This window comes from Molossus molossus, unplaced genomic scaffold (genome assembly GCF_014108415.1).
Source record: "Molossus molossus isolate mMolMol1 unplaced genomic scaffold, mMolMol1.p scaffold_m16_p_1, whole genome shotgun sequence".
Lineage (NCBI taxonomy): Eukaryota > Metazoa > Chordata > Mammalia > Chiroptera > Molossidae > Molossus > Molossus molossus.
Window position 1 is genome coordinate 141,730,995 of NW_023425344.1, and position 12,841 is coordinate 141,743,835.

Here is a 12,841-nt window from a genome sequence, read left to right on the forward strand (position 1 = left end):
TTTTGGTTGTCATGACTGGGGGTGGGGATGGGGGGTAGGAATAGAGTGCTACTGGCATCTAGTGGGTAGAGACCAAGGATGGGACAGCTACCCACAACACAGAATTATCCCTCCCAAAATATTCATAGTACTGAAGCTGAGAAGTTCTGGACTAGAATAGCCTTCTCTCTTACCTTTTCTTAAGGAGAACTCCTAGGGCTTAGTTTCCCATTTGGTGGACTGCCTACAAGATTGCCCATATTTATTTAACAACATGAGTAAATTTACAGACAAAAGGCTTGGAGCTAAAGTGTTGTCATTAAATGCCACAAACTTTTCTAAATGCTTTACATATATTAATCTTAGTTCTCAAAACAGCTCTCTCCTAGTAGGGACAGTTACCATTCCCATTCTTCAGATGAGGGAACAGGCAAAAAGAGTGTTTCCAAGGTTGAAATTTTATGTTGGAAAGTTGGGATTCAAACCCAGAATGTTTGACTCCAGAGCCTTATCTTAGCCTCAGTTTGAATTAGTTAGGAGTTGTGTCAGACATTCTGGGCGCTGCAGTGCAGTCTGTTGCGGTAGGGGCCCCGACACAAATCATACCTCATTTCCCTGTTGATCCAGATCTTGTTCTTCCTGCTCCAAATACAAAAGTTTTAAAGTCAGCTATAACTTAAATGGAAATTCCACACCGTTAAAAACTATGAGGAGAAAGAAATACTGAATTAATAAGACTGTCACAATTTACCCATAGGATAAGGACCCCAAGGTTGTGTTCTGCATTCCAAGACTCTGACTGAAGTAATTTTGGTCTAATATTTCAGAAAGCAATGCTATTCAAAGAGAAAAAGGATTGTTTTCTGAGGTTTAAAAAAAGAATTTTCCTATAGAGCAGTGATTTTCAACCTTTTTCATATCACAGCTCACATAAGCTAATTACTAAGATTCTGTGGCACACCAAAAAATATATTTTTTGCCGATCAGCCAACAACAACAAAAAGGTATAATTTTGATCCATTCACACTGGACCTCTATTGTTGAGCTAGCTGTTGTCATTGTTTTATTTGACAACCTAAGGGAAAAGAGGTCAGTGCCGATGACTAAATAGTAAGGTATTACATGTTTTAAAAATTCTTGCGGCACACCAGTTGAAAATTGCTACCATAGAGTGTATGCTAAAGTGCTGACTGTTATAAGGACAAGTTAAAATGATAAATAATTAAGCTTGATGTGTTTGCCAAGGAAAAAGAAAATGGAGAATTTTGGTAAACAGAACTTTTATATTTTAGTCTCTGTTCAACAGTTTTAGGATACATTTTTCACATAGTAAGATAAGCTTAATTTTGTTTGCCTACTCACATTAAAAAACCTATCTGGATATAACCTGTCCATGAAAGAACATTAAAAATGAACACCTTTAATGAATACTTGTAAGTCTAGGGTTTACAGAGTAAATTTGAGCATGAGAACTGTGTAGAAATTTGAGGACTGAAATGAGTTTTAATATTACTAAACGACACACTGTTCGGCGAGGAAAAAAGAAAATAGCAATACATCCCCGTGAGCACTATCTGCACTCAATGGAATCCAGTTAAAACCAAAGGTTTAACTGCCAAAAATGAAAATACAGGCTGAATGAAAAATGTTTACAAATTTTAAAAACGAAGTCCTTTGCTCAGAATTTCAAGCAGATGTATATATTCATGCAAGATATACTCTGGGCTGGGTTTGTATTCATTTGACAACAATCAGGCAACCATCTTAACTGGAAAAATGTTAACTTCTCACTGATTTTGCAACTAGGGAACTTGGCACTTGCACTGTGTAGCCACTCTCAACATTAGGAAAGACAACAGCACCTATGCCTGTAGAAAACCCTGGAAGTGCAAATTTATTTTCCACTCATCTTCAAGACAATCCCAATTATTAGTCTTACTTTAAATTTAAGTTCCCACCAGAATCAAATAAAGTCTGTCCAGAAAACTGATTATTTTCTAAAGACTTGTGACAGTCCTGGCCAGTTTGGCTCAGCGGTTAGAGCGTCGGCCTGCGGTCCGGAGAGACCCGGGTTCGGTTCCCGCTAAGGGCACGTACCTCGGTTGCAGTTTGTCCCCGGCCCTGGTTGGTCATGCGGGTGGCAGCCACTCGATGTGTCCCTTCACGTCGATGTTTCTCTCTCTCTCTCCCTTCCTCTCTCTCCCTCCCACTCTATCTGTACAAAAAATGGAAAAATATCCTCAGGTGAGGATAAAAAAAATAAAAAAAAAGACTTGTGACAAACTTTATCAGCTATCAACACTACCATTTTTATGCTTATATACTGGAATTTTAGTCTTACAGGTTTACTGCTAAGGTAACTTTCCATTAAGAATAGGGCTACTACTTGTCCTGGTTTTAGCACCATTAAGTCCCATATCCTGGGAACCCAAGGTGATTGGTCTAACTAAGAAGCAAAAGCAAACGTGCACGGGAGACTTACCTTGTCATCGTGTGGATCATCTACAGCCAAGTCTTGTAATTCATGAGTTATAACCTCAAGGGATGGAGTTTCTTTCTTTATGTTGTCTGAGACCTGTAGTCTACCTCTAGGTTTTGGGGGCTGTTTCTTCACTGGTTCATCCTTCACTTTTCCTTTCTTCCCCTTCTTCCCTTTTTCTTCTTTGTTTGAACCTGCAGACTTTAATTCATAGAGGAAAAAACAATGTCAGTATTTCCAATATTGTCACTATTTTAATAAAAATGCATTGTGAATGCCTAGCATATATAATAGGCAGGGGTTTAAATGCCCCCTGAAAAGCAAAGGAAGAAAATGTTTTTAGATATTACTTACCCCCAGCAATTTCATAATGAGTTCACGGTCTTCTTCATCTTGGTCCCTGTATTTCTCCTTCATTTTTTTCATTTTACTCTACAAAATCAAAAGATTTTGGTTGGAAAAATTCAGCAGTAAAATAATTGAGGACAGATGTTTCTAAGGAAAAGGTGCTTCTTTAGTTCTCTGTCAAAAATGCTTATTGAGCCCTGGCCAGTTTGGCTCAGTGGTTAGAGCATCAGCTTAAGGACCAAAGGGTCGAGGGTTTGATTCCTGGTCAAGTCAAGGGCACATACCTGGTTTTGCAGATTTTTTTTTTTTCTTTAATCCTCACCCGAGGACATTTTTTGATATTTTGTTCAGATAGAGTGGGAGGGGGAGAGAGAGAGAGAAACAGCGACGTGAAAGGGACATGTAGGGTGGCTGCCACCCACACAACCCAACCAGGGCCAGGGACAAACTGCAACCAAGGTACGTGCCCTTAGTGGGAACCGAACCTGGGTCTCTCTGGACCGCAGGCCGACGCTCTAACCACTGAGCAAACCGGCCAGGGCTGGGTTTGCAGATTTGATCCCCAGCCCCAGTCAGGGTTGTATGGGAGGCAACCAATCAATGTGTCTCTCTCACATCGATGTTTCTCTTTCTCCCTTCCGCCCCCCTCCCTTCCATCCTGTCTAAAATCAATGGAAAAATATTCTCGGCTGAGGATTAACAACAACAAAAGTGCTTATTAAGCAAGGCACCATTCTAAAGATAGATAAATCATAGTCCTCACCTCTAAAGGAATTACCATCTGGTGGGAAAAGAAGATATATGTAAGAGTAAGGATAAATTAATGTAACACTCTAAATACTACAGGAGAGGTACATACAAATTATTTCTAGGAACATTTTGAGAAAGACATTTCTTTGAGCTGAGCAAGAACTGTGGGGGAGAAATAAAGAAAAACTTGAAAGTCTTAAAGGAAATACATTTTATGGTATCTAGGAATATAGGAAAAGCAAGATTATAAGGTGAAGAAAGACAGAGTAATAATAGCAAGTCATTACATTTGGTTGGAGTCAGGACTTACATACAGAGGAGGAACAGGAAACAAGACAGCAAAGCTAGGCTGGGTACTTAGTACCAAAGCTCTTAAGACTGAATTTTATCAATTCAACTAGTGAATTCTTTACTCAGGCTCCACATCCAAATCACCCTAGTGCTTTTTAAAACTACAGACTTCCCCTGGTCTGTTTGGCTCAGCGGTTGGAGCATTGACCTGCGGACCAGAGTGTCCCGGGTTCGGTTCCTGCTAGGGGCACTACCAAAAAAAAAACTACAGACTTCTACCTAGGCCTCACCTCCACAGATTTCTGTCTTGATTAGTCTTAACTGAGGCCCAAATAACAAATTTCTACATTTTAAAAGATTTCTTTAAAATAGGACACACAAACACATACAAAACACTAACTGTAAAAGATTGATAAGTCAGACTTCATTAAAATTAACAAAAGCTGCTCATCAAAAAACACTATTATAAAAGTGAAAAAAATCAAGCCTCAAAATGTGATAAGTATTGGGACCTGGCCAGGATGGCTCAGTTGGTTGGAGCATTGTCCCATGCACCAAAGGGTCATGGGTTTGATTCCTGGTCAAGGCACATACCCAGGTTGCGGGTTCTTTTCCCTATTAGGGGGCATACAGGAGGCAACTGATCGATGTTTCTCTCCCTCTCCCTCTCAAACAAATAAAAACATGTCCTCTGGTGAGGATTAAAAATTTAAAAAAAATTTTTTTTTACCCTCATCTGAAGACATTTTTGCATTTAGCTTCAGACAGAGTGGGAGGGAGAAACATTGATGTGAAAGAGACACACTGAGTGGTTGCCTCCTGCATGACCCCAACCAGGGCCGGGGACAAACTGCAACCGAGGTACATGCCCTAAGTGGGAACAGAACCCGGGACTCTCTGGTCCGTGGGCCAACGCTCTAACCACTGAACCAAACCGTCCAGGGCTTTTTTTTTAATCCTCACCTGAGGACATTTTTCCATTTTTTGTTCAGATAGAGTGGGGATGGGGGGAGAGAGAGAAACATCGTGAAAGGGACACATCGAGTGGCTGCCTCCTGCACGACCCAGTCAGGGCCAGAGACAAACTGCAACCGAGGTACGTGCCCTTAGCAGGAACCGAACCTGGGACTCTGGACCGCAGGCCGCCACTCTAACCGATGAGCCAAACCGGCCAGGGTGGGCTTTTTTTTTTAATGTGAAACCTATAATATATATATTAAGAAAAGACTCATATTCAGGATTTCAAAGAACTCAAAGTGCTCAATATCAATAGTCATCAAGGACAGCAAATTAAACCCAAAAGATTTTCAGTACATATACACTTGAATGACCAAAAAAATAACCTGACAATACCAAATGTTAGTGAGGATATGGAGCAACTTAAAAGCAACTGCATACTTGTGGACCTAAAAGACATAGATAAGAATGTCTAACCCAGCCAGTGTTGCTCAGTGGTTGAGCATTGACCCATGCACCAAGAGGTCACTGGTTCAATTCCCAGTCAGGGCACATGCCCAGGTTGTGGGCCAAATCCCCGGTGGGGGGGCATGCAGGAGGTGGCTAGTTGACCTTCTCTCTCATCGATGTTTCTCTCTCCCCCTCTCCCTTCCTCTCTAAAATCAATTTTTTAAAAATTGTCTTCCCACATACCAGCAAATAATAACTAGGAAGTGAAAGTTTGAAAAATATACCACTTACAAAAAGTAAGAAAAATTATAAGTAGGAATAGATAAGATGGGTAAGACTCCAGAAGAAATATATCTTTATTGAAGAATATAAAGTATTCTTACATAATTATAGTCTATATTCATGGACACCAAGTCTCAATATGGTAAAGATGATAGTTCTCTACAAAATGATCTAAAAATTTAATGTATTTTAATAAAAATTTTATCAGGATTTACCTTGGAACTTAAACTATCTGCAGAATATTTCATTGTATAAATGTACCACATTGTTTATTGTTATTTTATATTGTTGGGTACTTAAGATTTTCAGTTTTCTTGCTATTATAAATATTATCTTGATGGATATCCTCAGTACATACGCATTGTTATGAAAATAATGTTTTTAGTATAAATACCTAAAAGTAGAATTGCTGAGTCAAAGAGTAAATGCATTGTTAGGACTAATCTTAATGGGAATTCTCATGGTGTGTACTCAAAGATTTACAGAATGAGATTGAACACACATTATCTATTAATTTGATGGGTGAAAAAAAATACTTCTTGTTTATGTAAGCTTTCTAAAAAAATCCTCATCCAAGGATATTTTTCCATTTATCTTCAGACAGAGTGGGAGGGCGGGAGAGGGACACATTGACTGGTTGCTTCCCACACGACCCTGACCAGGGCCGGAGTACATGTTCATTGGTCCTCGGGCTGATGCTCTAACCGCTGAGCCAAACCGGCCAGGGCTATAAGCTTTTCTTTTTATCAGATTTGCCATTTGTCTTTCAATTTTATTTATGGGTTCTTTTCTCCACCTGGAATTTACTTTGGTATTTTTTTAAAACATGACTAACTGCTAAGTTTTAATTTTTCATACCTTGCCAAACAGTCTGTAACATTATTTTATCACATACTAAGTTTTTAAATATACCATTAATGGTCCTGTATCTAGATTTTAGTCTGTCTTACAATTCTGTTTGCCTGTTCCTATGTTAACACTATACTATTTTATAATTCTAACATTAAAGGTTTACTACCTAGTAGGGAAATCCACCTTCAATCCTCTTTTTCAAGATTTCCTTAGCTATTCTCTAGTATTTACTCTTCCCTTCCGTATGTGTAGGATGTTCCTTCACTTATTTGAGGCCTACTGGAAAAAAACAAAACAAAACAGGAAATTCTGATACTATGGACAGAGGACAGATCATTAAACATGATTGTTATTAAGATTTCAAAGGAATTTATTTTAGAAGATACACTGATATATTAACTGACAATCCCTTCTTTACTTTGCTACATTTAAAAAATTATATTCTATATCCACTACCTCTCCCTTCATCACCAACCTTTAAATAAAATATGTAAGAATTCTAACCAAAAATGTTACAGGATCTCAGCAGATGTGATTACATAAGAATCTTAAGATGAAGAAATATCCTTGACTTCCTGGGTGGACTGTAGATGCCACCACAAGTGTCCTCATAACAGAGGCAGAGGGAGATCACACACACACACACACACACACACACACACACACACACACACACGAAAGGCATGTGAAAACAGAGGCAGATATTAGGGAGATGGGGCCAGCAGCCACCAGAAGCTGGGAGGAGCAAGGGATGGATTGTCCTTTAGAGCCTCCAGAAGGAGCACAGTCCTGCTTCTACCTTGATTCAGACTTCTGGAGGCAGGGGGTAAGGGGGTGGAGAACTCTAGCCAAAACTGCATTAATAATTGAAAAAGAAACTACTAAGCTAAATTATCAATAAAGACCAGTACTGCCACTTTACTACCTGTCTGGCAAATCATAATCTTCCACTTCTCTTTCACATAAAACGTGATCTTAAAGGAACAGAGAACAGTGATTTCTATGTTCCCTAAATTTACAGTAATTTTTCTACTAGTTTTCAGTCAAAGTGTGTCACATTGGATTGTTTTCTTTGCCTCCGTCATCTGTTTCACTTCAACTTAAAAAAATTAGGAGGAACCTCACAACCTCATTAGTGAATCATATACTACTAACTTTAACAATTTACTCCAGCTCTTCCCGAAAGCAGCCAGAGATGATCTCTGCAAATGGTTCGCTATTCACTTGACCCAGAAAACCTCACAAAATCATGCAAATCAAGAGGTTCAAATCTTTATGTTCACTTTAAGAACACTCATGAGAGTGCCCAGGCCATCGAGGGTATGCATAGTCGAAAAGCCACCAAGTATCTGAAGGCTGTCACTTTACAGAAGCAATGTGTGCCATTCCGTCGTTACAGCGGTGGAGTTGGTAGGTGGGCCCAGGCCAAATAGTGGGGCTGGACACAGAACTGGTGGCCCAAAAAAGCCGAATTTTTGCTGCACATGCTTAAAAATGCAGAGAGCAATGCTGAACTTAAGGGTTTAGATGTAGATTATCTGGTCATTGAGTTCATCCAGGTGAACAACGCTCCCAAGATGCGGCGTAGAATTTACAGAGCTCATTGGTGGATTAGCCCGTACATGAGCTCTCCCTGCCACGCTGAGATGACCCTTAATGAAAAGGGGCAGATTGTTCCTAAACCAGAAGAGGAGGTTGCACAGAAGAAAAAGATATCCCAGAAGGAAATGAAGAAACAAAAACTTACAGCCCAGGAATAAATTTGACATAAAATAAATGCTAATAAAAGTGAACAGAAGAGAAAACACACACAAGAAAACAATTCACCCCAAAGCTTTATTACCTTTTGTCCTCGCTTCATTGGCTGCACAGCTGGGGCATTTTTGCTTGTGTTCTGATGCGTTTCAAGGTGTAGAGCATTTTCTTTTTCTTTGTCCTTTCCTTCTATCACTTCTAGATCCCCTGAGTCACTTGGAAGTTTTTTCTTCTTCAGTTCCCTAAATATAAGTGAAACAAAAACATCTAGTTCTTAGAATTTCAAACTAGTGCCCTAAAAAAATTACATGAGGAAGGGAACATGTACAGCATATAAAAAATCATAGCTTCTGCTTAACTTGATCGTCACCAGGCAACAGTATACAAAGAAGCGCAAATCATCACACAGGTAAGTAGAGGAGGGTACAGGGAAGATAAATAGTGACGAAAAAATATAAAATAAACTCATATCTGCATCCTTAAAAAAAGTCTTTCTTAAATAAAAGTTTCCTAATTAATTTCAAGTATTCCTACTTATTCTTGTCACTATTATCTTAAAATCAGTCTACCCAATACATTGCCATCGCTATTGTACATATTTATATAATAAAAGGTCTGCCTCATGTTACATGACCTATCTCACTGATTATAGTGACAGATAAGAGTCTAAAACAGAAAAACCTATTAGAACTGAATATTAAAAGTGAAGATTTATGCCAAATCGCAGTAATTTTAATAAGGGAGGTCTTTAATATTATTGTTTTTTTTTTATCCTCATCCGAGGACATTTTTCCACTTTTTTATTCAGATAGAGCGGGAGGGAGAGAGAGGAAGAGAGAGAGAAACATCGACGTGAAAGGGACACATCGAGTGGCTGCCACCCCTATGACCCTACCAGGGCCAGGGACCAACTGCAACCAAAGTACATGCCCTTAGCGGGAACCGAACCCAGGCCTCTGTGGACTGCAGGCCGACGCTCTAACCGCTGAGCCAAACCGGCCAGGGCAATAAGGGCGGTCTTTAGAACAGCAAGGTGATCTGTCATAACTGAATTGTCAATAAAAAACAATTAACGTGTCCTGGCCAGTGGGGCTTAGTGGTTGGGGTGTTGGCCTGAGCACCGAAGGGGTGCAGGTTCGATTTACAGTCAAGAGCATGTACCTGGATTGCAGGTTCAATCCTGGCCCGTCAGGGGCATGCAGGAGGCAACCAATCGATGTGTCTCTATATTGGTGTTTCTCTCTCCCTGCCCCCCCAACCTTTCACTTTCTCTCTCTAAAAGTCAATGGAAAAAGATCATCAGGTGAGGATTAATAAACAAAAACCAATTACATGCTTTTGATATTACAAACATATTTACCTTCTTTCCTTGGCTGACAAATGTCTCCGGCTCTGTAATTTACTGTCACTCTATTAAAATGAAAAAATATATATGTAAGCAAATACAAACAATAACATCATAAAAATTCTTCTATTCATTGAGAAGTACATGATGTTCTTCATAAAACTCTGAACATAGCTTACCATATTAGAAGATTCCTCTTTTGAAGCCAATTTCTGGAGGGACCTATGGAAAGAGGAGTCCACTAGCCTGTAGAAACCATGCATTTACCACATCCCAAAACATTCCTGAACCATACTCTTAATTACAGAGAAGCCTACAAATTTTTCAAATTTTGTAAAATTGGAAAAAAATAATCAAATTGCTTAGTTCCCCACACTTTTAAATATATTCTTAAATAGCTGACATGTATTGAACATCTCTGCTAGATGCTTTACATACATAAAATCTTCACCAAAGGCCAATGAATCAGACAACATTCCATTTTCACCAAGAAAATTGAAGCGTAGACCAAAAGGAACTTGCCCAAGAATATACCCTACACGACTCAATTCTGGTCTGACTCCTTAGCCATTCTTAACTATTCCAATGATAATGCTTTTTATAACTATGGTATTGCTTATTTGGTGATCATTAAGACAATAAAGACTCAAACACTTTATTTTTTGGATGGAATTGCCTTTCTTATTAGTATTTATAACCATTTACTTATTTCTATTTTGACCTAGTTTGGCCACTTTTAACATTTACTGTATTTTTCTACCTTGGGTCCTGGGAATTTTTATGGAGAGATCATGTACTAAGGTCAATCTTGATATTATCTTTTATAGGATTAACGTCATCATTCCCAGCTTACAAAAAAAAAATTATAGTTTTTAAATTACCTTTGGGACTGAAGGTGGGACAAGTCGATGGTAGTATCAGGATAATTAAATGTCTCTTCCCCTTCGTCCTTGATTTCACCAACAGATTCCTGATCTTTTACCACCTCTTCAGATTCTCCTTCGTCTTCAGAGCTTTCTTCCTGAATTAGTTCTTCATTTAGCTCATCTCCACCTCTCTGACCAGTAACACCCCCCTGGTCAACCTGAGTCACAAGGCCCACGTCCACAGGAGCTCCCTGTAATTCCTCTTTATCTTCTTCGCTGCTACTGTCACCTCCGTCTGGAGAATTACCATCAGGAAAGTCAGTGCTACCGCCACAACAAAGCTAGATGATTTTCTTGAAAACTTAAAAAATATTCTATTGACTCCCTATTTCTCCAAAAGAAAATGCCTGATCATCTCCAAAAGGTACTATGATTTACACAAAAGGATGCTCGGTATCATGAATTGGTTGGAATAAATGATCTCCAAGATGTTTTAGGACAATAAATCTCTCGGACATTGCAACCATTTCTAAAATTAAAACTATAATTTATCTTTGTTAGATATCTCCAAAAAGGAGGACAGCAGAAGTAATTCTACAAATTTTGCCGCTTTAATTATAATTTGCACATGAGAATTGAAATGAGATAATATACTATACAACTGCCACACAGGTGTTCATACTCTGGCAAAATGAACACTGTTTAGTAATCATAATATGGTCTAGCTGCCTCACCTATAAAATGAGATGCCACCACCCATCTGGCAAGGATAGTTGTGAGAATTCAATAAAAAAATAATGTAAATAAAGCACTTTATATAGTATCAGGAATAGGGTGAAAATAAAAAAATAAAAAAATAAATCCTGTAGTAAAATAGTTGTAAATGAAACAATGCAGTGTTACTCCCAAAAATGAATGACCCTAGGAGAAAGAATAACTATAAAAATAACTTAAGATATTTTCCCTAGTTCCTTTAGGTAAATTTATTCTAAAAATCATAGTTGCTCGCTACTAGAAACTAAATCAGGCTATTGTATTTGTTATGAACTCATCTTTGTATCACTTGTAATTCCTAAACACAAAAGGAATTAGAAGTTCATATTTATGTATTACCCATTAAATACTGAAGTTTTACTATATAAATATATATTTGGGTGTATTTGCTATGGATCCAACTACTTTATAATTCAATGGAATTATAAGTATATTTAACGTTTACAAAAACAAAATTCAGTAAAATTGATAGTAAGTTTTTTAAAAATTTCAATTATCCAAAAGGAGATATGATTTTCTAAGTAAGAATTTAGAAGCAAAACTAGACAATAGAAAACATGATAAGCTACTTTATTAACACCTGTTAACTACCTAGTTGTTCCATTTCTTCTGATAGGAGTTCACTTGTGCAACTCGCCAGTGTCTCCATGTCTTCATCTTGCATTCTGACTTTTCGCTCACCCCGATGTCTCCAAACACAAGATTCATCTACCTATGGAAATAGTTATTTTTCATTGATGGAACTTTAGGTGAGGCTAATGAAAATCAGAAAAAAATATAATGAAGATGAAGATACCTTAAAGAGGAAGCTAAACCCCAACATTAGATATGACGGAGGAAGGAAATTCTTTTTTCCTACAAAAGATAATGTACATAAATGTTTTACAAATCTGTTTTCTTCATTTTATGCTTGCAAGATATCTGACATCAATGGTCACATTTGTTTTGTCTTTTCTCTGACATAAAGAACATTTCCCATTTATAGAAATTAGCATTATGTAAGGAGTAGGAATTAAGATAGAAAAATATGCCCTGGCCAGTTTGGCTCAGTGGTTAGGGCCTGCGGTCCAGAGAGACCCGGGTTCAGTTCCAGCTAAGGGCACGTACCTCTGTTGTGGTTTGTCCCTGGTCCTGGTTGGGTCATGCAAGAGTCAGCCACTCGATGTGTCCCTTTCATGTCGATGTTTCTCTCTCTCTCTCCCTCCCTCCTACTCTATCTGAACAAAAAAATGAAAAAATGTCCTCGGGTGAGGATAAAAAAAAAAAAAAGAAAGAAAAATATGATTGTTTGTTCTCATCCTTTGGTTAGTCAAACTCTGAATAAATTATTATTAGAAGAAAGGTCATGCTATACTTTCTTACCCTTATAACTTTATTTTTTGTTAATCCTCACCCGAGGATATTTTTTCCATTGATTTTTAGAGACAGTGGAAGGGAGGCAGGAGTGGGGAGGGAGAAAGAAATATCGATGTAAGATTGACTGGTTGCCTTCCCACACACACCCAGACTGGGGCAGGGGTTCAAACCTACAACCCAAGTATGGGCCCTTGACCAGGAATCAAACCCAGCGACCCTTCAGTGCATGGGCCAACACTCTAACCACTGCACCATACAGGCCAGGGCGACCCTTATAACTTTAAACTATGCTAACAAATGCTATTTGTTATTTAACAAATGCTATTAAAATATTTAACAAATGCTAAATTTGCCACA

At 38.3% G+C, this 12,841-nt stretch overlaps 1 protein-coding gene across 6 annotated transcripts in view; it reads right to left on the reverse strand.

Annotated features, from left to right (window-relative positions):
• NEMF (nuclear export mediator factor) overlaps positions 1 to 12,841 on the reverse strand; it is a 60,026-nt gene that overhangs the window by 1,815 nt on the left and 45,370 nt on the right. For 3 of the 6 annotated variants that reach the window (XM_036251650.1, XM_036251632.1, XM_036251678.1), the window contains 9 exons: positions 11,925 to 11,983; positions 11,720 to 11,840; positions 10,370 to 10,649; positions 9,668 to 9,710; positions 9,504 to 9,553; positions 8,232 to 8,385; positions 2,813 to 2,890; positions 2,462 to 2,659; positions 586 to 621 (listed from right to left, as the gene is read on the reverse strand). In XM_036251650.1, coding sequence (XP_036107543.1) covers positions 586 to 621; positions 2,462 to 2,659; positions 2,813 to 2,890; positions 8,232 to 8,385; positions 9,504 to 9,553; positions 9,668 to 9,710; positions 10,370 to 10,649; positions 11,720 to 11,840; positions 11,925 to 11,983 — 1,019 coding nt within the window. Of the gene's footprint in view, positions 1 to 585; positions 684 to 2,461; positions 2,660 to 2,812; positions 2,891 to 6,576; positions 6,668 to 8,231; positions 8,386 to 9,503; positions 9,554 to 9,667; positions 9,711 to 10,369; positions 10,650 to 11,719; positions 11,841 to 11,924; positions 11,984 to 12,841 lie in introns of those variants that run through there. The other 3 variants (XM_036251639.1, XM_036251660.1, XM_036251668.1) reach the window with 3 other exon arrangements.